Source organism: Callorhinchus milii, unplaced genomic scaffold (assembly GCF_018977255.1).
Source record: "Callorhinchus milii isolate IMCB2004 unplaced genomic scaffold, IMCB_Cmil_1.0 Scaffold9, whole genome shotgun sequence".
In the NCBI taxonomy this organism is placed as follows: domain Eukaryota; kingdom Metazoa; phylum Chordata; class Chondrichthyes; order Chimaeriformes; family Callorhinchidae; genus Callorhinchus; species Callorhinchus milii.
This window is the reverse complement of record NW_024704750.1, coordinates 5,240,907-5,264,818: the sequence shown is the minus strand read 5'-3', so window position 1 is coordinate 5,264,818 and position 23,912 is coordinate 5,240,907. Positions and strand designations below refer to the sequence as shown.

General features: G+C 41.5%; 1 protein-coding gene across 8 annotated transcripts in view; it reads left to right on the top strand.

Annotated features, from left to right (window-relative positions):
- Positions 1 to 23,428, top strand: part of LOC103175330 (ena/VASP-like protein) — a 77,438-nt gene extending 54,010 nt beyond the window's left edge. For 3 of the 8 annotated variants that reach the window (XM_007888321.2, XM_007888319.2, XM_007888320.2), the window contains exons 4-15: positions 10,213 to 10,276; positions 12,445 to 12,506; positions 13,621 to 14,499; positions 15,828 to 16,072; positions 16,513 to 16,637; positions 17,808 to 17,868; positions 18,207 to 18,267; positions 19,923 to 19,980; positions 20,532 to 20,597; positions 21,482 to 21,551; positions 21,738 to 21,795; positions 22,758 to 23,428. In XM_007888321.2, coding sequence (XP_007886512.2) covers positions 10,213 to 10,276; positions 12,445 to 12,506; positions 13,621 to 14,499; positions 15,828 to 16,072; positions 16,513 to 16,637; positions 17,808 to 17,868; positions 18,207 to 18,267; positions 19,923 to 19,980; positions 20,532 to 20,597; positions 21,482 to 21,551; positions 21,738 to 21,795; positions 22,758 to 22,795 — 1,787 coding nt within the window. In that variant the 3' untranslated portion in view covers positions 22,796 to 23,428. Of the gene's footprint in view, positions 1 to 904; positions 1,359 to 10,212; positions 10,277 to 12,444; positions 12,507 to 13,620; positions 14,500 to 15,827; positions 16,073 to 16,512; positions 16,638 to 17,807; positions 17,869 to 18,206; positions 18,268 to 19,922; positions 19,981 to 20,531; positions 20,598 to 21,481; positions 21,552 to 21,737; positions 21,796 to 22,757 lie in introns of those variants that run through there. The other 5 variants (XM_007888325.2, XM_007888326.2, XM_007888323.2 and 2 more) reach the window with 4 other exon arrangements.
- The last annotated feature ends 484 nt before the right edge of the window (positions 23,429 to 23,912 follow it).

Sequence of the window (23,912 nt, the reverse complement as noted above, 5' to 3'; positions counted from 1 at the left end):
CAGAATTTACCAATGACAATATATGGGGGTATAGAAATAAAACGCAATTTACTAGTTTCTCAAATGATTGCATTGCACATGACACCTCCCTTTCCGTGTGTACATTTAAACCATTCAGCATACGTCCAGTCAAGTAGCTGATGTTTGTGACACACTTCACTGCTGTTTTCTTTGCTGTCATTTTCCCTCTTATGACTCCTTAAGTGGTTGCCTCTGTAGGTGGCTGAGAGTAGATCAAACTCTGGTTTCTTTCACAGCTTTCAGTACAAGTCCTGTTCTGCGCGCACTCACACTTAGGTGCACACAGACGTCCACTCACACAGAGAGACTCACATCCGAATTGACTCACACTCAGACATACATGGATTCGCATAGATTCACACTCGTACACAGCGACTGACGCTCACATATCCACAGATTGATGTACATGTACCCTCACACCCAAACGTGCACTCACACACAGACTTGTACACACATTCAGGCACCAACTCAGACACTCGTGCACACACGCATTCCGAAATCAAACTGACTTTGAGTGTTAATTATTCTTCTTATTATTATCACACTTCTAGTAAACGTATCCCGTGAGCTTGTAATGCTGTGATATAATTCAAATAAATCATAGAAAATGTTGAGCCAGTGACATGTACCTGATGAAACAAATCCGTGGAGTTTCTGGGAAGGAACACAGCCCGTACTTGGCAGTGAAAGGTTCAGTGATCTTCATTTGATCCGGGCTTTGCTGCCCTGTCGGATGTTTGCTGCTTCACACCCTGATTTAGATTGTTTGACTCAGCCCAGATCTCTTCACGTAGTTCGAGTGCTTCACAGTTTGACATTTGAACTCTGCCACATTTTACCTCGACAAGTGACATGTGCTGCTGATGCTCTTCAGGCAGGATCTCACTTGATTGCTGCTTCTCCTGTTTCCCACTGACTGAAGGCTGCCCAGTGTGATACATATATGGTCTAAGAGGACTGATGCCGGCTTTTCCTGACACCACAACTCTGATTGGATGAATTCTATTCCAAAATAACCAAAGGACAAGTTGCAAAGAAGCCATTCTCTTTGGGGGACAGGGGGTGAAGTAGGGGGGAGTGAGGAGAGTCTGGCTAACATGGGATTCCCCGAGGTCGTGCTTCCTTTTAATGCTCGCCACACTCTGGTTCCTTCTGGATCGTGCTTCAGCTGTGTATCTTGTAAATAACAGGTGGTTACAGCGAAAGAAGAGAAGCATTTTGTTCTTGTCTCTTTAATGTTGAAATCACGGGAGGCAGATTCTCTCACAGGATGCCGGTTCAACAGGCTCGAGACTTCCTCGATCGGAGAGTTAGTCGGACAACTATTACCTTAACCAGTAAGTAGAGGAGGTGTCCTCAATTACAAAAATACAGCATCAAAGATTGTTATAAATCTAGGAGCCTTTGGGACTGCTTTTGTTGCTAGACCGAATAAAGTAGTTGGAAGGCGAATAAGGTAGTCCAAAAAGCTGTAACAATTTGCTGCAGTCAGATTTCAGCTGAATCTCATTTTAAATGTGGTAGAACGATTGGGTTGTACGGTTAAGTTTCTCTCTTAACAATAATAGAGGAAGAAAATCTGATTCTCGTATAGTAAGTGTCGATTTCTAAACGAGATTTCGGAAACCCGGAAATACATTGTGCACACATCACACTACTCTGCGTTAACTCAACGCCAGATAATAATAATCCTTGCATTTGATATAGCGCCTTATCACGTCTTGGAGACGTCTCAAAGCACTTTACAGGATATACTGTAAAGTGAATTGACTGTATTTTGTGGGCTAAACAAGATGACACTACTTCTGGTTTCTTTGCTAAGGAATACTGTTCAAAATCACCGTATTGTAGACTCCACCAGTAGTGGGTGTTGGCAATCACATTAATGGAGAATACCAGTACACCAAGTTTACTGCCTCTATCTATTCAGTTCAGCACTATGTCGTAAAGACAGTATTGCAGGTCGCTAGATTTAAAATGATGTTTGAGGTATTTAAGGATTGTGAATTGTTCACAGGGCTCGTGTTTTCACAGTCGTGCTTTTCAGACTCAAACACTCAGAAGTGAGAATGGGGCATTGACACTAGAGGTGGGAGGGTCACCCTTTAGTCTAAATGAATCTGAAGGAGAGATGGCCCATGTTATTCTGGTCATGAGCTGAACAAGACTTTGTTCCTACTGGTAAAATATTTCATACAAAGCATTACCAAACACTTAACCTTAAATGTGATGGCTCATATATCCAATGAATCCGATGACCTTTTTAACACAGTTTAACTAAAAACAGAAACCACACACAAAAAAACTGACACATAGTGTTTCACAGGAGAGGTAGATTTACAGCATCGCAACATAAAGTGACTGCCATACCCAGCGCTCTGAGGTTTAACATGATATCAGAGCCTGTGGTTTGCAGAACTCTTTGATATGGCAACAATATATTCCTTTAATAACGGGATATATCCACAACATCTGGCAGCAGTTTGTTCAAGGTAACTTTGGGAGTCTATTTTGCTCACTGACGGAAACCATGAGTTAATAATAGAGGAAATGTGCAAAGTTGCACAACCCACATAACAAATAGTAAAAAAAACTGTGTGGAATGCTGGCTCATGGTGGTGTGACCAGAAAATCTGATACCTTTAAAATGTGTCATCCATTAGGAATGTAGTTGGTAATCAAACCTCAGCTAAGCTCATAACAAGGGGAAAAAGCAGGTTTGGCTGCATTGGGAAGAACAAATGGCCTAATACAGATGTTGCTGTGCACATTTAGTGAATTGAGATAGAATGTACTTCTGGACTGATGAATGGAGAGAGCATAAAACGCTGCATTGTCAGTGTGCTGTCTGGTGGATTATATGTTGTACCGAGGTCCCATTTGTCTGTTAGCAGGGGACGTTAACATTCCCATGGCACTGTTCAAAGAGAGAAGGGAGTTTCTCCCGGTGTCCTGGCCGACAATTCCCACGGGAAGCCGATTTTACTTCCGGCTATTTATATTTACTTCTGGGACATTGCTGCGTGCAAAATTGACTGCCGCGTTTTGACTACAAAATACACAATCCAAAAATCTGTGAAGCTCTTTGAGACGTTCTGAAGTGATAAGCCGCGATATCAAACGCAAGGATTATTATGTAAACAGACTCCATTTTAGAGGTATCAGGTAACATATATCAGTACAAATGGGAGGTACATGATCAGTTTAGAAATCCGATTCAGCAGCAGTTAATAAGATGAATTGAATATACTTTAGGATGTCTCTAATTCCCTCTGATTAAATGTAATACTGTATTGAATTAATTGTGTCTTCAATGGCAAACTTTTGTACATAATGAAGGCCCTTTAGACACAGTAAAAGTCTTTATTGTAGTGTCGTTGTTTATATAACAGGAGCAAAAGAATTATCATTTCAAACACTGCAGTACTGCAGTACATCCATGATACTTTATATTAGGTCCAATATGAAAAAGGATTTAACATAATAAGCGATAATGGCTGCATTAAAACAACTGAGTTAAATTTAAAATCTAAAGTTACAAATCATAGAATTCTACAACACAGAAGGAGGCCAATCGACCCATCGTGTCTGTGCCGGCTCTTTGAAAAGAGCTATCCAAATCAATCCCACTCCCCCGCTCTCTCTCCATAGCCCTGCAAACTTGTTCCTCCCCAAATAATTATCTTCCTCTCTCTTAAAAGTTGTTAACGAATCGGCTTCCACCACCCTTTCAGGCAATGCATTCCAGATCCTAACAACTCGCTGCGTGAAAAATAGACATGTCAGGTGCAGATGCTCCATATCTCCTGTTTGCATTGTATTTCCTCACACTCTGATCACACCAACTACATGAATGTTATCTCTTGCCATGTGCACTGGCATTGAACTCATGCTGTCTGTAGTCCCCGTTCCCCCTCTCACTCCCAACACACACAGACAAACATACACGTACATACACAGTCACACAAAGACATAAACACGCAGACACAAACACACAGACACATACACACAGGTGCAATACTTGTCCAGTGTCTCAAGAAAGACTCCTGATTGCGTGGTTCTTAAAGCAGGATGGTTCTTACTTAGTAATTCTCAAGAAACAGGTTTTCTACAGGAGCTAGAGTAGGCTGTTGGACCAGAACACACATTAGAATGTGTTTTTTGCCCACAGAACACACATTAGAATGTGTTTTTTGCCCACAGAATACACATTAGAATGTATTCCGTGAAGTGTTTTGAGGCATCTCGACAACTGGATAAGGCGCTATATCAAATGCAAGGATTATTATTATTATCATCACTTACCGTGCGTGACATTCTGGTCTGATGGCCGTTTGGTGTTGCTGGTTATTTTGTGTTTATGTGCCAACAACACAGGTGCTGCATGTGAAAACAGCTCTTGTGTGCTAACCTTTGTGCTCGATGACGTAACCCCATTCGAATTGTCCCAGTGTTCCTGTTCGTGACCCACCTGGGCCGGTGATGGGCGGTTATTTCTGCTCATGGAACGGAGCCACTCTCTGACATTTCCAGCCTCACTTCACCTGAAGCCTTATTGCACTCCGTCCAAATGCATTCAGTGAAAACAAGCGTCCGTAAATGTTAACCATCCAGCGCAACTCAATTATCTCTCTCAGCGTCTGGCTGATAGTTCATTCTGCCTCGCTCAGTTTGGAGCCGTATGTTGGGTGATTAGATCGCCCATTCAGAACATTGGATGCTCTGTTTCTGAAAGATCCTAATTAATTATTGAGTGTACTCTCCGGACTTCTCTCTGCACTGGAGTATTATGGTTACCCTGAGTGTCGTATCTTTGACTTATTGAGGAGTATTAGGTGTCAAGTCACGATTAGGGAATAACAATGCATGGAAGAGCTTGCTGAGGAAGATCTGCCTGGTCCCTGCCATGCTCAGCAGAGAGTGGATTTGCCACTGCTTCTGTTCCTGCCACTGTAGCCGTGTCGTCTTCTGCAGACTCTCCTGTAGGTAAACGGACGCAGGATCTGAACTGCAATTTAGACCATTCTGTTACTGTGACATCTCAAGTGTGAGTGTTCAGTTTTCAGTACTGTACAAAAATGTATAAGTGTGTAAGAAACCTTGGGAGACAACTTCACGTCTTACAAGTCCTATATAACGTTAAACGTCATGAGCGTTGCATTATATCGAAGCTTAATATAGAGATGGCGCTTTTACTTGTGGTTTGTCATCAAATAGTTACTATTTGAGTATCTACTTCCAATAATTGGTGCGCTACCAAATGCAGTGAAAAGTACATTTGATTTCAGTCCAGTCACTTATCTGGCTCATTGTTTTAATGCAAAGCTCTTACTGTAGATGGGGTGAAAGAAATTGGGGGAAATGCTAGAAATAATAGTGTGCTGTGCGTTAGTCAGGTGAGTGCCTGGAGCCAGCATGGTCCTGAGTCTGAAGGTTCGTTCATTAGTTTTTCCGTCTTCTTCAAAAGTTTTAGTTGAGAAAAATAGGATTTACTCTCCTTCAGGAGTGACATTAGGTTTTGAAGAAGAAAAGGTATGTTTAAGGTTATGGTGGGGGTTCAACAACTGTCACTACTTCCTGTTGTTTTAGAGCTGTGACACAATTATAATACGCTGACTTAAACCAAACTACTATTCTAGTCCTTTCAGCAGTGGCCCAGTTGTGTCCATAATAACACCTCACAGCGTGCAAATATATTTAGATCCAATGACTGCTACAAAAAATAGGTGGAGACTAGCATATCTTTCCACAGAAGGGTAGACAGCAGTGAAGGTGCACTTAAGACAAAATGGGTTCCAATGGTTTATCAGGTAAGTCAACCTGTTTTGCAGAACACAGCTATTTACTTTATAATTCTTATTGAAGTATTAAAATGATCCCAGCCTGACTATGATAATAATAATAATAATAATCCTTGCATTTGATACAGTGCCTTATCAAGTCTTTGAGACGTCTCAAAGCGCATCACAGAATATACTGTAAAGTGAATTGACTGTATGTTTTGTGGGCGAAACGCGGCAGCCAATTGCGCACAGCAGCATCCCACAAACAGTCGTGGATTGAGTGAACAATCTATTCTTTTTATTTTTTTGGAAGGAATTATTACCCCCAGAAAAGCAATACGCCAGTCAACTAACAACCAGGTTCCTAATTATGATGCATTGGATGATCAGGATGCTTCCCACCCCTTTACTCCCTCGGTCAACAGAGAGGCTTTCTGATCTTTAATTATCCTCACGGAAAACAAGGACTTAAACCATCCAGGGCACAATTCTCTGTTGTCTAAGCACATTGGTGTGGGCACCTCCCAGTGCTGCCTTAGAGTTTGTTGTAAATATCCCACTTGACACTGAAGTGGTTTAGATGGATTATTGCACATTTCAGTGTTGATGCTGTGGATTTCTGCAAGGGCATTGAAGAGAAAATGATCTTGCATAACCTCAAAACAGATGTTGCTGGTATTTCACAGCTAAGGTAACTCTGGAAAAGATTGTAAAATTTTATTTATGACTTCTATCAAATAATTTTGATGCACTGTTGCTATTACTTCTTAGATCAGTATAGTATTGAATGGTATTCTCATGGTAAGTACATGACACACATACCCCATGTTGGGCTCACAATCTAGGCTGACATTCCAGTGCAGTAGTTGGGGAGCGATGCATAGGCAGAGGTGTCAATAGATGACAAAGATCGGGTGTGGCGAGGTCTTAAGAATAAACTATAAATAATCTTTACATTTGATGTGGCGTTCATTCGCATTGGGAGGATGTCTCGGAGCTCTTCACGGGAGATATTCTAGTAATGTGTAGTGACTGTATTTTGTTGGCAAATGCCTTGCAGACGCACTGGAAGGTAAGGACGATGATCTTGAAGTTATCTGGTGGGGTGTTTGGAACCAGTTGAGGATGGGAGTAATGTGCTCACATATCGAAGTGGGAGAGGATACGGGTTGTAGAGTTCTCAAGTTCTGTCCTATATTGTCCTGCACCCGCCAATTGGTTGTTTACCTTTGAATTAATGAAGAATATTTGGTGGAATTCTAAAGAAGTTTGAGGCACAAATCCAAGCAATCCACAGCGAGACAAAAAGTTATTTTTTATTATCATGCATGCCTACTGTCATTGAGACTAATTAGCCTGTATGCAGTGGAACAGGAAGGTTTTCCTGGACGAAGGAATTGTAATTGAGCCAAAATTATTTCCTCAGTGGGGACTCCAGAAATCTGTAGGACAAGAACAGAGGACTACTTGCTACTTTAATTGTGAAATTGTTTATTCGGTGTCTTAAGTTTGCCGACAAAAATATGCATTCAATAAACAGTAACATTTTATGAAGCATTTTGAGATGTCCCAACAACGTGATAGGGCGCAATATCTAATTGCAAGGATTATCATTATTTGTTGTTGTTTTAGAGGCATGAGGCCATAATCTTACACAACAGGATTCATTCAGAGGAAGACCATTTAATTAAGAAAGCCCTGTTCTCAATTTCTTCTTATCATTGGCAAATCGCTTTTCCGGGGTAATAATCCCTTTTAAAAAAAACAATCTTTTAAAAATAATAGTTTGGTCACTCAATCCACGACTGTTTGTGGGACACTGTTGTGTGCAATTGGCTACCCCGTTTCGCCCATAAAATATACAGTTAATTCACTTTACATATATTCTGTGAAGCACTTTGAGACGTCTCGAAAACGTGATAAGGCGCTGTATCAAATGGAAGGATTATTATTATTATTATTTAATGTTTTCCTTACTCTGCTCAATTATTTTGACCAAAGCTTTGGTTCTGTGCAGATGCCTTTTGGTATCCAAGCTGTGAATTTTGTTACACTCCTGTAGTTCAAGACTGAAAAAAAATGCAAATGTGAAGCATTGCGTTTGTACAGTATTATTGGCATGCAAGCATAGTGTTATATGTAAATAGATAGTGTTTGTACTGTCAAGCATGACTTAAGTTTTTGGTACCCTTACAGAAATAAATGACTCTTAATATTTAATACATATACTTAATAAATAATATAATAATAATAATCCTTGCATTTGATATAGCACTTTTCACGTCGGGAGGATGTCCCAAAGCGCTTCACAGAACACACTGTAAAGTGAATTGACTGTATATTTGTGAGCTACAGGACTCCACAAAGTCAATTAGATGAAGATATCTGACATGAAACTGACCGACATCTTTCCTCTCTTCTTATTCTTTATAGTTATTTTTCTCCCCCCTTGTCCTCATTTCCTGAAGCAGACAGTAATCAGGCAGACAGCTCCTTCCCCCCTGTCACTCCCAGAATGAGAGGTGCTGTTCATGGCAAATGGTATAATAGGTTCACTTTGCCTGAAGGTGAATAACCTGCTTTACCTCACACAAAGGAAAGCTGCTTCTGTAAAGCAACCCGTCCAGTGACTTGGGGAGACGTGCAAACTTGTGCTGCACCAGGTTGTGAACTTACAACCCATCAAGACACACAGTCACTACAGTTTACGGAAGACGTGATAAGGCGCTATATCAAATGCGAGGATTGTTGTTTGTTGTTGTTGTTTAAACATCTGCTACAGGACAGAGTTGAAGACCCAGCATGGGAAGATGCTCATTCCCAACATGGGCCTTGTTGCTTTAGTGCACAAGGTTCTTTACAGATGGTATTTTATTATATGTCAGGATTTACTACAACCAAGGCTCTGTAATATTACATTGTTGATTTCACAAAAATACAGTATACCTAGAACACAGCTGAGTCCAATGTCTTAAAGGTTGAGTTGAGGCCTGTGAACAGCCGTTCACATGTTTTCTTTTTCTCCATTTTCTGCAATTTGATATTTCTCTGCCCACGTACTGTTGCAGAAGTGATTACAGAACATAAAACCAAGTGTGGAGTTGTTCATTTATCAGCCAACGAGTCAGTGATTCCATTTATGTAAGGAAAGCTTGACAATCGGCACCACCTTCAGAAACGGTGTCATTTACAGTGATAATAATAATAATCCTTGCATTTGGAGTCCTGTAGCTCAGTGGTTTGAGCACTCGCTTTGCAAGCGGGAGACCTGAGTTCAATTCCAGGCAGGTCAGGGCGAAACCTTGGGCAAGTTTCCTTACTCCACACAGAGCCTAATAATAATCCCTCCAAAAATCAAAAACAATAATAAATTGGTCATTTTCAATCTACGACTGTTTGTGGGACATCGCTGTGCGCAATTGGCTGCCGCGTTCGCCCACAAATATACAGTCAATTCACTTTACAGTGTGTTCTGTGAGGGGCTTTGGGACGTCCTCCCAACGTGAAAAGCACTATATCAAATGCAAGGATTATTATTATTATTATTATTTGATATTCACATCTTCCAGACGTCTCAAAGCGCTTCACAGAATACACTGCAAAGTGAATTAACTGTATATTTGTAGGAGAAACATGGCAGCCGATTGCGCACAGCAGTGTCCCACAAACAGTCCTGGATTGAGTGACCAAATTATGCTTTTTTTTATTATTATTATCCCCGGAAAAGCGATCTGCCAATCGACTAACAACCAGATTCCTACTTACTGCCAGGCAAACAGAGGTGTGTGGAATAAGGAATAGAACCCAGGTTTCTCGCTTGCGAGGCGAGTGCTCTAACCACTGAGCTACAGGACTCCACAAATGATGTTAGCACCAGATCCACCATTTAACACAACAACCAAACATTTCAATGTTTGATATATGATTACTCCACAGTCACCGACCTGCCTGACTACAGTACAAAAAGGATTAGTGGCAGTTAGAAGGGTTGAGGTTCTTTCCTGCAACAAATATCATGATTGCATTATATGCGATAAATATGCCCTGACCTTTACAGCCCAATAATTTTCACTCCTCCAAGGTTGGAGTTGATTCTTAAAACAAGTCATGTTATTGATCAGTTATTAAAATGAACTGGTCTTGTTCTCATGGAAGAGTGGCGGTTTCAAGCACTGCCACTGTGTTTATGGATCTGTTTAGCTGGAAATGGTACCAAATGTAATTTGAGATTGAGCCAAACCGAAAACTGTTCTTAAGGCATGGCATTTCATGACAGAATTAAATAAACGGAATTGCAATCCTATTTTATGATCAATGTCATTGCTGTTTTGCTGCTACCAGTGCTCGGAGTCATTGTCCAAAATGCAGACGTAAAAGTTAACATTGCTTCCCTGAACTGCTCTTGCAGGTCCAACAGTGCAACGCCAGGTACAGAATGGGCCGCCCCCAGAAGATCAGGAGATGCAGAGAAGGTAATAAATAGAAACAATTCAAATTGGAAAAATTAAAGGTGCAGAAATTGCCAAACTGATTCCATCCATCGAGGTATAAAATGCCGTGATTCTTCACGTATTTGATCACTTTCGAATGTCTCACTGAAAATAAACAAAGGCAACGCTGAAAGATTTCTTCACAGATACCAACTCTTTCCACTCTTGGAAAAAGATGCCTTGGATACTGCAGTGTGCCTGCCTAAGGTCACTTTAAAGTAGAAATAGGATTGCAGCAGCCCAGGAACCTCAGGGTGTAGCTCCCAGAATCCATCATCTGTTTTTAAAGATGTTATCTCTCGTTGGCATTGCACCAATTCAAGGACGATTATCAAACTAAAGCCGTGATTACTCAAGACTACAACAACAACTTGCATTTACATAATGGCCCTCACACAGGGCAGCATCCCCAGAGACTCTGAGTCGGGGAGAGGGGAAGGGGGAGGTGTCCTTAGGCATTGTTGAAGAGGAAGATCTTCAGGCGCGATCTAAAGATGGGGAAGGAAGGGGCAACGCGGAAGGAAAGAGGAAGAGTGTCTCAGTGTTTCGGGGCATAGTGGCTGAAAGTGTGGCCGCCGATGGTGGAACAGAGGGAACGAGGGGCACGCCAGTCGAGCGGAGGCAGTGGGTTGGGGATTAAGTAGGTCAGAAAGGTAGGGAGGTGCCTCCCTACCTCTCCGACTAAAGTTTGTGCCAGTTTATTGTTATCTGATACTCCCAGTTTTAAAATAAAAAACGCCTGTTTGACATTTATGGCACGATTAGGCAGCTGATGATCCCCCACGTGACTACGAGAGATAACATCTTTAAAAAAAACAGGTGATAGATTATGGGAGCAGCACGATGAGGCTCTCTGTGACCCCTCTGCTGCATTCCTAGCAGAGATTAGTAGTGAGAGTTCTAATATTAGGCTCTGTGCTGATCTTGTCTGGCATATAAAGGACAGTTGCTAAAGCTGCTCTACTTCATTTCTTTCACTACCTTGTTCAAAGGAGGGAGCTGTGAGATAGCCCTCCGGGTTGAGAAAATTATATTGCAAATCCAGTAAATAATTTTGGATTTCATCAGCAAATTTGCCGGTTGTTCGACTCCCACCTCAAATCATGAACTTTAGTCCAGCAACTGTTACGATAAAGAGCACTCATCTGGAAGCATATGATGTGTGCTCTTCAAAAATGCTGATCTCTGTGCTTTATTCTCACAGCTGGGAACCAGAGTAAAGCCTGAAGGTCAGTGTTAGGAGTATCCAAACTGTTCCTTGATAATAACAAATAAATATTTCATAAGAACATTAAGAATTTGCGAAAGAAGACCAAGGTCCATCCAGTTCTCCTTACACCATCCTGGCAGTCGCTTGACAAGTCGTGTCCCAACCTATATATTATATCCTGAGATATTGTTTCTAAACAGAAATCTATCTCGGAAATGAATTGTTCTTAAAATGTGTTTGTTTTTTTAATGACACATTAGCTTTCTTGCTGATGGATTATAAATAAGAAGCTGTTGTGGTATTTATTGGAGAGCCTGGGTTTCAGTGGATGTATCGGAGAGCTCAGTTTAGCTTTCCAACTAAACATCTCTCCTTGCCCAGAACCTAAGCTCTCCAAAGGAGTTAAAGTGCTTCAAGTAAGTGCTGAGTTCCTGATGTTTCCTCCTGCCCATGTACAGTCAGAGCAAACTCCTAACAATTCATGGAATTCTCAGTTTGGTTTTGAGACTTAAGTACGGTGATGGGTTTCCGCATGTGTCAGACACCCAGCTGACCAAAAAAAAAATTCCTTACAATGCTAAGCATGAAGAACTGAAGGGCCTAATATAGAAGAGTTATTTCAGCATTGAACCATTGTGTGTTTTTTTACCATAATCTTCTCATAATTTTGCACAAGAAACTATTTATTCCTAAGCGTTTTTGCAAATGACAATTGTAAAATCTGATTTCTGTCTGGAACGGCTAAATGCTAATTTCAGTGTTAGCGGTGGGTGACTAGCTGTACTCCTGACTAATGTATTTTCACATTTGCACTTCTTGACTATTAACAATGATGGATCATAGCCTAAATTCATTTTTGTTAAACAAACTTTAATTTGACGGATTGTGCAAACAGTAAATTAAAACATTCCACTGAATTTTTTATTTTAAAAATCTTTAGGCAACTAATGGAACAGCAACGACAGGAGCAGATGGAGCGAGAACGCCGAATTTCTACATCTGGTGCGTTTTTTTTTAACTGCAGGTTTGCACAGGCTGTTAATCTGGACTTTATATATTTGGCCAACGTCAAATACACCTCTTTATAGAGCTGTACACAGGTACATATATATGTACAGTATAGACACAAACTCACACACACTTACACACAAACACATGCACACACACATAGAGACACACACACTCACGCATAAAAATCAAAGCATCATCCTGAAGCATGCATAACATTCCCAAGAAAATTGTTTCTGTGCGTATCAGGATTTAGCTGTATTATTATATGGCGGTTTTATTTTCCAGATCTATAAAGATCTGCTTTGCTTGTGCTACAGTCATATCTGAACATGACTGTTCATGATGAAGTTACAGGTTCCATATGTGTTCATCTTTTGCCTGAGGCATTTTGTTGGTCTCAAGTTGACCTGTGAGTGTAGGAGTGCCTACATCCAGCATCACCTAAAGCATCGTTAGAGGCACTGTCCTTCAGATGAGACGTTAAACCAAGGTCCCGTTTGCCAATCCAGGTGGATGTTAAAGATCCCATGGTTCTATTCGAAAACAAAAATGAGTTTCTCCCGGTGTCCTGGCCAACAATCCCCCCAAAATTAACTCAGTCATTCGGTTCATGGCTGTTTGTGGGACATTGCTGAGCGCCAATGGCTGCCCACAAAATACACAATCATTCCACTTCACAGTATATCCTGTGAAGTGCTTTGAGACATCTCGACGACGTGATAAGGTGCTACATCAATGCAATTATTATTATTATTATAATACCATCGGAACTGCTACACTCTCATAACCATGAGGCCAAAAAGCATCAGACATTCTTTAGTGCACGCTAATATATGAGGGAGAAACAAGTTCTCCCTATTCTGAATGGATTCACAGACAAAGTGTTGTGTTTTCACGATGATTTTAAATGAAAAAATAAATGCTTTAAATTCGAGAAAAGGGTAAAAATGTTGTAAATATTCACCCTTTCAGTCCGTATGATTTCTAGCCTCTACAGCATTCGGTCATTTGCTTTTAACTATTGCCATGCTTTTTCCCTTTTGCCCTTGCAACATGTTCCACTTACTCTTTCTTCTCTTCTGTTTTCTTTTGTTCTATCGCATAGTTTCTACCCTTCAGATCAAAGTTGCTCCGTCCCCCTCTCACAGCCTGTCCCCACCACCCGAGTACAGTAGCTACAGCACTTCCTCATCTGCAGGGCCAGCACCTCCTCCTTCATATGCCAGAGCCACATCCTGCGATTCCACCTCCTCTTCCTCTGAGCCAGTGGATGCCGATAGCCTCAGCTACTTCCCATCCAACACCGCATTCTCTGACTCCCCACCTCTCAGGCCCAGTGCCTCGCAGTTATCTGCCTCCCTAAGTTCTGCTTTCTCTCCTGTGCAGCCTAACTCTGGGACCACGAGTCGAAGCATCAAGCAGGTGGCGTTGTCCCCACCTCCTGCTGCTGCCCAACCTCCGCGTCCCCTTCCTAAGCCCTCCTGCCGTTCATCTGCTACGTTTTCTCCCCTTCCTCCTTCTCCTCCGGTCATGATCACCTCCCTACCCCAGAGAACTGTCGGGCCTCAGCCCATCACACCAGTAGCTGTTCCACCGATTCGCACGCCTTATGGCAGGATTAGGGGATCGATGGATCGAATGGCCCAGGTAGCTCCAACCGACGTAAACCTGAATGGCCACAATGAAGATCAGGTTCAGGCAACTGCTCCCGTGACCTCCTCCAAGCCTCCAGTAAAGAGCACAGAGGGATCCTTCATGTCCTGTTTAGAAACTGCACCCGTATCTCACTTAAGTCGTCCTCCCAGTCCCCAAACCCAACCTCAACCGTCACCTCTACCCCCGCTCCCTGCACAGCATTTGTACAAGTCCACCACACACTTCATGACATCTCCTACATCTTACGCTGCTTTCTCTGAGGCAGCAGCGTCCAAGAAGAGCCCTCCTCCCATGACATCAGTCACCTCAACTCCCATTACCCAGCCGGGTAAGTGATGCCTTTCTGGCATCATGTGGCATTTGTGTGCACTTTGCCTAATTGCATCTCTCGCTTTAGCTTTCCTTTGTTTCTCTGCTTGGTTTGAATGTGCAAACATTTCTTTCATCCTTAGCTGCCTGTTCCCATTAATGTACAACATTTTAAATGACTAGTTTAACGGAGGTCCTCTCTATAGATAAGCTTTATCTTCAGGGTTTGGGGGTGTTACTCAGGGCAATATGTTCCACAATCTATCTCCTATTTAGAGGAAGGTATGAAACGTGTCGTGAAGTCCATTGCAAATGCAAGTAAGCAAACATTTGTTTATAAATTAACTAACACTGACTGGGTCAGTAGGTGCTTGCTTTGGACCACACCTGTTCATGTTTTTTTTCCTTATTTAGGAATATAGGGAGATAAGAACAGGAGGAGGTTTTCCAACCATCGAGCCCGCTCCACCAGTTTTTAGATCTGGACAGATTGTTTAATTCCAACTTTCTGTCCTTTCACAATACCCTTTAGTACTTCCACCATTCAAGTGACTGTCTTTAAGCATTTAATCTCGGCTGACAAACCGGTGCAGTTACTGGGGAGCTCACACTGTCAGAGGTGTCAGCATCAAATGAGATGTTAAACCAAAATCCTGTCTGCCTGTCCCTCGAATGGATGTTAAAGATTGCACAGGATTATTCGAAAAGGGAAGGAATTTCTCCTGACAGCTTGGCCAGCAATCCTCCAGATTAACTAGTCATAGCTGTTTGTAGGAACTTGCTGTCTACAAAAGATTGCCAGGAATAACAGTCACTGCATGTGACAGTAATTACTGCAAAGGGTTTTGAGATGCAACAAGGTTATAGCACCAACGCCTTGGTACATCCTCCCAATGTTAGAGGCGCTATATAAATACAATTTGTTGTTGTTATAAGCACTGTGAAATGCAAATTATTTTCTTCTTCATTCCTATTTCAGTGAAAAATCCTCAGAAGCATAGCAAGTCTATTGTGTTAGCCCTTTAAAATTGCCCTTATTGTAGGAAATGTACACAATCACTTTTGCCAATAGAAAGCAAAATGGTCAAGCCAAGATCCTTTCTTATCAGGGACAATAAATAGCACAACCTTCATTCGATGCATAATTTGTGCTGAATGTCTAACCGTGCCTTGAGTAAATTATCAACCTCATCATATGCACACATGAAAGTGTACGGAAACATTAACGTTTGTTGCGAATCGTTGCTCAAGTTAAACTTGTTACTGTTACTGTTTGGTGCAAAATGTTGGCAGTGTTTGAGTCTGGCTTCCCACGTGCTGGATTGAGCTGCTTTGTTTTTATTTCAGGGCCACCCGTTCCTCCTGGAGGACCACCCACGGGGCCCGTCTGCACCCCACAACCTCCTGCTGCTAGCGGACCCCCACCTCCTCCACCCCCACCTCCGCCGGCATCTGCAGGAGCACCTCCTCCTCCTCCTCCCCCTCCTCCGCTGCCCCCCAGCGGAGGCTCTGGAACCAGTGCTGGAGATTCAGCCTCGGGAGCAGGACTGGCAGCCGCAATCGCTGGAGCCAAACTGAGGAAAGTTAGCAAGGTAGGCATCTCACCCCTTATACAAAATACACAGTCACTACACTTTACAGTATATTCTGTGAAGCGCTCTGAGACGACGCGATAAGGCTCTAAATCAAATCCAAGGATTATTATTGTTATTATTCACAGCTGTTAGGAAATCGCATGATCTAATGCGATTATAATTGCTGTCGGAAATTCTATTTAAGTTATAAAACGGGTGTATTTGGTGGGCGTTTCGCCTGCAAAGTACATGGTTACAATGTAATCTGGATTCTGGGATTGTTGGCCAGGACACCTGATTGAGAAAAACTCTTCTCGTTTCGAATAGTGCCATCGGATCATTAACATCCACTTAAACAGACAGGCGGGACCTCGGTCTATCGCCTCATCCAAAAGATGACTGTGTCAAATGGTTCGTCGAAAAACATGTCATTGATTCTATTTTGAATTCCTCTGCAGCCCGATGAAGGCTCAGGCGGTTCCAGTCCTGGTGGAGCTTCAAAAACTGAAGCCAATCGTAACAGTGGTGGAGGCGGGGGAGGAGGAGGGCTGATGGACGAGATGAATAAACTGCTAGCAAGACGGTACGTGCTGAGCCTATGTGCTGCAGACTAGACGCTAATTTAAAAATAGGTATGAACACAGATGGTGCAGCAACACGGCATCCACTATGTGTGCTACATAGTGTGGTCTATCTTCTAATCAGGTTCATAAACAGAAGGCGCGTATATCCAATTTGTTTCAGATCTCTCATTGACAATTTTTTCCCTCCAGTATTGTTAACTTATTCCATCTACCCTGTCGGCACTGGCTGTACATTGGGGAAAAGATCTACCGTTATCTCCCCAATACCTTGCCCTAGTGTAAGCTCAAACAGTGGATATCAGCAAGCGAAACAGCAAAGTGAGACCTAATAGATTAAATTGTATCCTCGCACTTGCAATTCTAACAGAGATCGTGGTGAATAGCAACCAACAGTGTGAAATCTGGCCTTTCCTCACTCCCCCTCCCAACTGCCCGGGGACACTAAGGCTAACTGTAGAGATCACCATCACCACCACAATGCTGGCTGACATCAGCTAACTCAGCACAGACCAAGGCTTGAACTTGGGACCTTCCTAATCTGCACAGCTCTGGGCCACACCACAGCGTTCACCCACTGAGCAACCGGGGAACCTCACACATGGATCACTAAAGGTAATGTTGACTTGCTTTGAGTTCTGATGCACCAGCTTTTCCCCTACTGGATTGGGACTCAAAAGGTAAAGCCACAATCTTGCTCCCTCTCCACGCAGAGAGGATGGATAGGTTGCTTCAAGATTAGAAATGTCACCAGTCCTGGAGCAACCTTCTGGTTGAGGATAAAGGTTTTTTTTCATTCCTGGTGACTTAGATGAGCGCTGGCATTGGAGTATCTTGGATCATGACTGAAAGAAGTGAAACCCATATATCCAATTGTTGGCTCCGAACCCTACCCAGGGTAAAGGGCACTCTATAAACCCAAGTAGTTATTGTTGTTATTGAGGACCATTGGGTTATTAAAAGGAGAGCAGTAATTTAACATCCCATCAACATCAATTGCACCTACCTCTGAACGTGAATCCACTAACTTTTGGTACATCTGATTTTGGGACACTTGATGCTGTTGCTTTTGATCAGCACAACAAAAAAAACTTTTACTTTGGATGGATGTGAACCAATTTTATTGTTAACTTCAGACCAGTCTGATGTGTTCTGTGTTCCTGTGTTTTCAGGAGGAAAGCTGCCCAGCAAACGGATAAACCAAGTGAGAAGAAAGAGGAGGAAAGCCAGAATGTGTGTAATCAGCTTTTAGAGGCTCTGTACGACATTCTGAAGCTTGTAATGGCTTCCAGTTCAAATTTAACTATTTAACCAGTGTAACACAGTACTTGTCAAAGTGCATGAGATTCTAAAATGTTCATATATCCTTGGTAATAATTGCATACAACAACAAGATTACATTTGTATAGCGCCTTTCACGTCGGGTAAAACGACGCAATATCTGTGCAATACTCGACAGAATGTTCTGAATCTTTATCTGTGTGCATTGATTAAAAATAAAGAACAATAGAAGACTGTCTCAGTGATTTCCAAGAGAAGTTATAAACCTGTGTTATTACTGTTTTAAACAGGAGGATACAAGCACTTCACCCTCACTTATGACACGAGCTCCTGGTTTGCAGAATTCAACAGGTAAGTATCCTACAGTCTGTTCCCCTTGTATGTGTGTGCAGGTAGTTTGAAGGCCAAGAGGTACATGCTGTTTTAGTATAGTTGTGAACTTCGTACATAGTGTGTTTGGGCTTCAGTGGCCCTGAGCTAGGGAAGGCAGCCATGGTTCCTGTTCCTAATCTCTATCCAATAAATCTTAAGCATGTGGTTGTCTGATGAGGAAAGATTCAGGCTCTGCTGTGGTTTCTCCCTGCAGTTGAATAGCCCATCGACATTCACTCTCTAGGCTTGGTAAATTGGTTGAGCTATTGGAAGGCAATCAGTGTCCTTTCTGTGTTCCTCTTTACTATCTTGCTGGTGCCTCATAACCCAACAAAGGTTAACATCTTTAAGCGAGGAGAGGAGGGGGTGGGGGTATATGAAAATTGGAAAAGAAACCCATAAAAAAAAGTTTTTTTTAAAAATTGAGAGTGGACTGAGTGAGGTCAAGAGTGCTATACTTGAAAGGTCCTGGGAAAGAAGACATTAAGATTGAAAATACAGCATTCACAAAAGTTCCTTTACTAACTGCAACTTCAGAGAAATTGCAGCGTTGACTTCAAATTTCGCAAAATAAAAAGTCAGAATTCCAAGAGACGCTATTTACGTCTGACATTATTCTGCTTTCCGAACTTTTGCCACGCGTTTTGTATTTTTTTCCAATGTTGGGTTAACACAGCCAAGTCAGAGCCATGCATTCTTTGGATGCTGTCTGTCTGCGGAAACACTGAGACATTGTAAAGCAGGCTTGTATCCTGCCTACTGTTCTTTGCTTTGATATTTTCATGAATGGAAAACACGGGATTTATTTATTGTGTGTCATGATATGGTTGGCTGAGTCTGCAATAGGATGTGATGTAGACTGAAAAACGTCCCAATGTGGCCATGCAGTACAAATTTGGCAACACCTTAAATCGTGAAATACCCCAAAAGTGAACCATGATAAAGGAAAGGATGGTTTTGTAAACTCTGTCTTGCAAAATGTGAAGAGCAGGTCCTAACAATCTGCTGCTGTAGCAGTTCCTCACAAGAATTATTCAGTAAGGGACCAAGAACTCCAAAATAAGATAGCAGAACAAATATTAATTAGATTTTAGTCAGTTATTAGTCGGTTGGTTGATTACTTTCCGGGTGTAATAATCCCTTCAAACACAAAAAAATTATAATAATTTGGTGCCTCAATCCACGACTGTTTGTGGAATACTGCTGTGCGCAATTGGCTGCTGCATTTCGCTCACAAAATATACAGTTAATCCATGTTTACAGTATATTCAGTGAAGTTCTTGGAGATGTTGCAGCAATGAAATGAGGTGGTATATCAAACGCAAGGATTATTATTATTATTAGTTTGCCTTAATTGAGAACTTCATATCAAGCAAACAGTGTCCTGAAATTCCATGGTTTAAGACAATTGTCTTCCAAAGAACTGGGGGAGAAACAGCTTCCAAATTAAGACTGAATTTAAGAATTTTCCAACATTCTGCACCACATTAAATCTAAAGACAATGATCTTTGGCTAAGACCATAAAGAACTTCAGATTCTTTGGTTAATGAGATTGTACCACAAGCATTTTTTACTTGAATACATTCCAGCTGGCCTATGAATCTGTTAAATTCATGTCAGTATTTCTCAACAGATGGTAAGAAGCCATGGGAACGAGCCAACTCTGCTGAAAAGCCAGGAACAGTTTCAAGGTGAGCAGATATGGACTAGGAGTTGATTGAAGTATCTAATAATGCTTTCATAGTAACAGGTTTAGTGTACAATATAGTACTTTGGTTATTGTGTGTATTCTGTACTTGTGTAAAATACACACTCACCAAAGTATTGGACCTGTAATAACGAGTCATGTCTCCTATTTTGGGAAAATCCAGAGTTGTACCATGTGAGCCATTTGAATTCTAGCAGGAGTTATTCTAGGAGGGAATGTGTTGGCACAGTAGGTGACAACACCATAGCGTTTGACACTTTGGGAAAAAAATACCAAGCCATGTTCATGCAGTGTAGAGTGGAGCTTGGGGAGCTGAAATGTACATGATTGGGGTAGTTGAGTAAAAATCTGTATTACAACTGACCCTTACCTGTACTCACATGCTATTCTCTCATATGGGATACTCAGTAGCTGCTGTGTACTGGGTAAGTCAAGTGCTCATAGGAAGAATTAGTTAAGAGCATTGTAGACAGATTTCAATGTTAGCGGAGTGTTTACTTTATCTTGTGTCTTAATTCCATCTCATTGTTTTAGAAATGTATCACAGATGAAGAGTCCTGAAGCTAAGAATGTTGTACAGTCGCCCTTTTCATCCCTTAGGTATCAACTGCAGAAACCATTTCCCTTCTTTTTTAGCTTATCTACTCTCTTGCCTACTGCAGACTGTATGTCCAGCCCCTAAGCATTGACATCTCCTGCATTGTTTACAGCTTTCTGCAACTCACTGCTGCCCTGACAATGCAAATGTTTGTCAATACGCTATTTATATGTGGGGAAAAATCTGTATATTATTATCTCCTATTACAAGACTCATTCCCTTATGAAAAAAATAGTTCAATAAAGTAATTTGGCAAAATAGGCGGTGTTCCTTATTACGTTCCTTATCTTCATCAAAAGAAAGAATGTGTTGAGGAACACCACAAATTTCTTCTTTAGGAAGGGTTTACTTCAAGTCAGTGTGCTGCAAAATATTCTGCCTCGCTTATTCTGCCCTCAGCAATAGAAACGCAAGCCAAGTAATTAAGTAATACAGAGCTTTGTGAGTCATCACGTGTCTGAGGCCACAATATGTCCATCTGTAGCATCTCTGTTGAATTCCTTCACTCTCGTCCACAAAACATACAGTCAATTCATTTTAAAGTATATTCTGTGAAGTGCTTTGAAACATCTCGAAGACGTGATAAGGCACTACATCAAATGCAAGGTTTATAATTATTATTCCTTCGCTCTCAGATTGATCTCTAGCGGCCACTGCTGTGGAATATCACTGGACATTGAACCATGTAGGACTGGTTCAACAATGCTGTTTAAGTGCAAAGATTTGCCTGAGTCAGGAAGATTGGTTCATAAAGCTGCATTGCACACTCCTTGCGGGAAAGCAAATCCATGGGGTCCTGAAGCTATGAAGCCTATGAGTAACTGGCAATAAAGCACAGACTTGCTTAATTTCCGTTTGTTATGTTTTTTTATTCCCCGCCCTGCAGAGCAAAACCAGTGAGCAGCACCAGTAATGACGTGGCCACAGATGCCTTAGATTTTGATCGGTTGAAGCAGGTAAGTGCTATGTCACTTTTTTTTCCATTGGTGTCATTTTATGAGAACATCCGTATTAACGTAAAATATTTTCTATATTCTATTCCTTTCTGCTCCTTCAAAAAAAATGCTTAACTATGTTTTTAGAACAATCTGGCCAATTCTAATGAAACATTTTAAATATTAAACTCTCATCTAAACTCGCAGGAGATACTGGAGGAGGTTGTAAAAGAGTTGCACAAGGTGAAGGAAGAGATTATTGATGGTGAGCATAATATTTTGTCAACTGCAATCTATTGTACTTTACAAGAGGCATCTGTAATTTTTAAACAGTATTTAGATATCAGCAAAAGGCCCCATTTAATGAGCTCTCCCTTTAAGGAGTTTCATGGGCTGTTGTAACTCATATCTTTGTCCCTTTGTTCCGCCAAAATTGGTGTTTTGTCCACAAAATACACAATCACCCCCACTTTACGGAAGCATTTTGAAGTGCCTTGATGACGTGATGAGGCACCGTATCAAACGCAAGGATTATCACGACTATGTATTGTTAACACCAAGATTGGTCTGACTTCCCATTGTTTATGAAGTGAAGTGCGGTTGAAATTCCGTTGCTTTGTGGTTACATTTAAAAAAAACACACCAATGCCTTTGACTACTTTTTATTTCTAAGAATGTTTGTGGATTTCGCCTGGAAGCCAGATGAAGAACCACCAAAGCCTGTCACCCAGTCCCATTGCTTTCTGAACATGCTGTTGCTCAATGCTGCCCCTCAGTGGGGCTTTCGGTTTTCTCTGCGTTTCAAAGCAGCACTGTGACTCCTTGAATCCACATTGAGTTTTATTGTGAACATTTTGAGGCCACGTTGGCATGAGAGGGTGGGGGGGGGGGGGTTGTAATGTACGCTTCAACACCAGGCCACGTAGAACCCATGGTATCTTTTAACTTTTTTCCAGAATTTGAAATTGTATCACTGTTTCTTTTTCCCCGTTTCGCCCACAAAATATATTCTGTGAAGCGCTTTGAGACGTCTCGACGACATGATAAGGCGTTATATCAGATGCAAGGATTATTATTATTATTTTTTGTGAAAAAAAAGTTGCCTTGTGCCTGCCCTTTTTCGAGCTTCGTCCATGTGTACGTTGGTGTCAGCTTCCGGGTCCATAGTTAGTAGCTGTGAATATCATTGGCTTCCCCAATTAACGCAAACTTCTTAATGTTTAACAGCCATTAGACAGGAATTGAGCAGGATCAGCACAACGTAATGCATCTGGCACTCGGGAATGTGGAAAGTACTCGGAAGGCTCTGGGAAGATGAGACGGCTGTGTGGAGGATGGATGGTGTGGAGGATAGTGTGGAAGATGGCTAGGAGAGAAGCTATGCACTGAATGTCACAATCGATTTAAGTCCTTCATTGATTCGCGGACTCAACGTGCTCTGCTGCTTTGCTGCCTTGGATCTGCTTTCACGTGAAAAGTCTTAAAAAAAATTCTCCAAAATAACAAAAAAAACTTTCAACGATTTTAAATACAACTTGTGAATCTTATTTTCTAGGTCTCACGGAAAAAAGAAAGTTGCACATATGTTTTATGTTAGCCTTTGTAATTTTTTTATTAGCTTATTTAAAAGTTTTTCATTAACTACTTCTAGATCATGTTTTTAGAGAAGTAAGTGCACCAAGACATCTTTTTGCTTTTGTAGGTAAATGAATTTGGTTATTTCTACAGTAGACATTACCACAGTGTTCTGAATCTGTATTGAAAATCCTTTGCCAACAAAGAGATCCTGTAGCGTCACTGAAAAGACAGAAACTTGCAATAGTTGTGATATGACAAAGGTAATTGATTTCTCAATGAATCTTGCGAACCTTATTAAAAGAAAGTACATCAATGCAAAACGGTCTCTGTGTTCATATTAGTCATACAGATTGCTGTTGGACTGTTGAAAATTAGGTATTGTTGAAGCACGTTTAATCAGAATAATGTTCCTCAGTCGGAAATTCTGTGGAGAGAGTTGATGAGAGTAGGACTATCGGTAGCAGATTCAGGTAAGCACAGTTATCTGAACACATTGTTTGAACAACATTAGGTCATCGTTGAGCCCAACATGGGGGCTGCATCTGAAATTATTTTACTCTATTGATTTTACAGGTTGCTCTGAGAAACGTGTGCTTGCAGTCACAGTAATAAAAAAAAGCACCTGTTCAAATATGGGTGCACATCTGCTAAGGTGTGACGGAGAGCGATCTGTGAAGTGTTTCATGGAAATCATTGGCAGTGTTTCATTTACACTGGGCATTAGGCCAGAGTTGACCTGGAACAGTCTTAAGACACAAATCATGCAGGTGACCTTCATGTCACACCGTGGCTGGAAGACTGTGC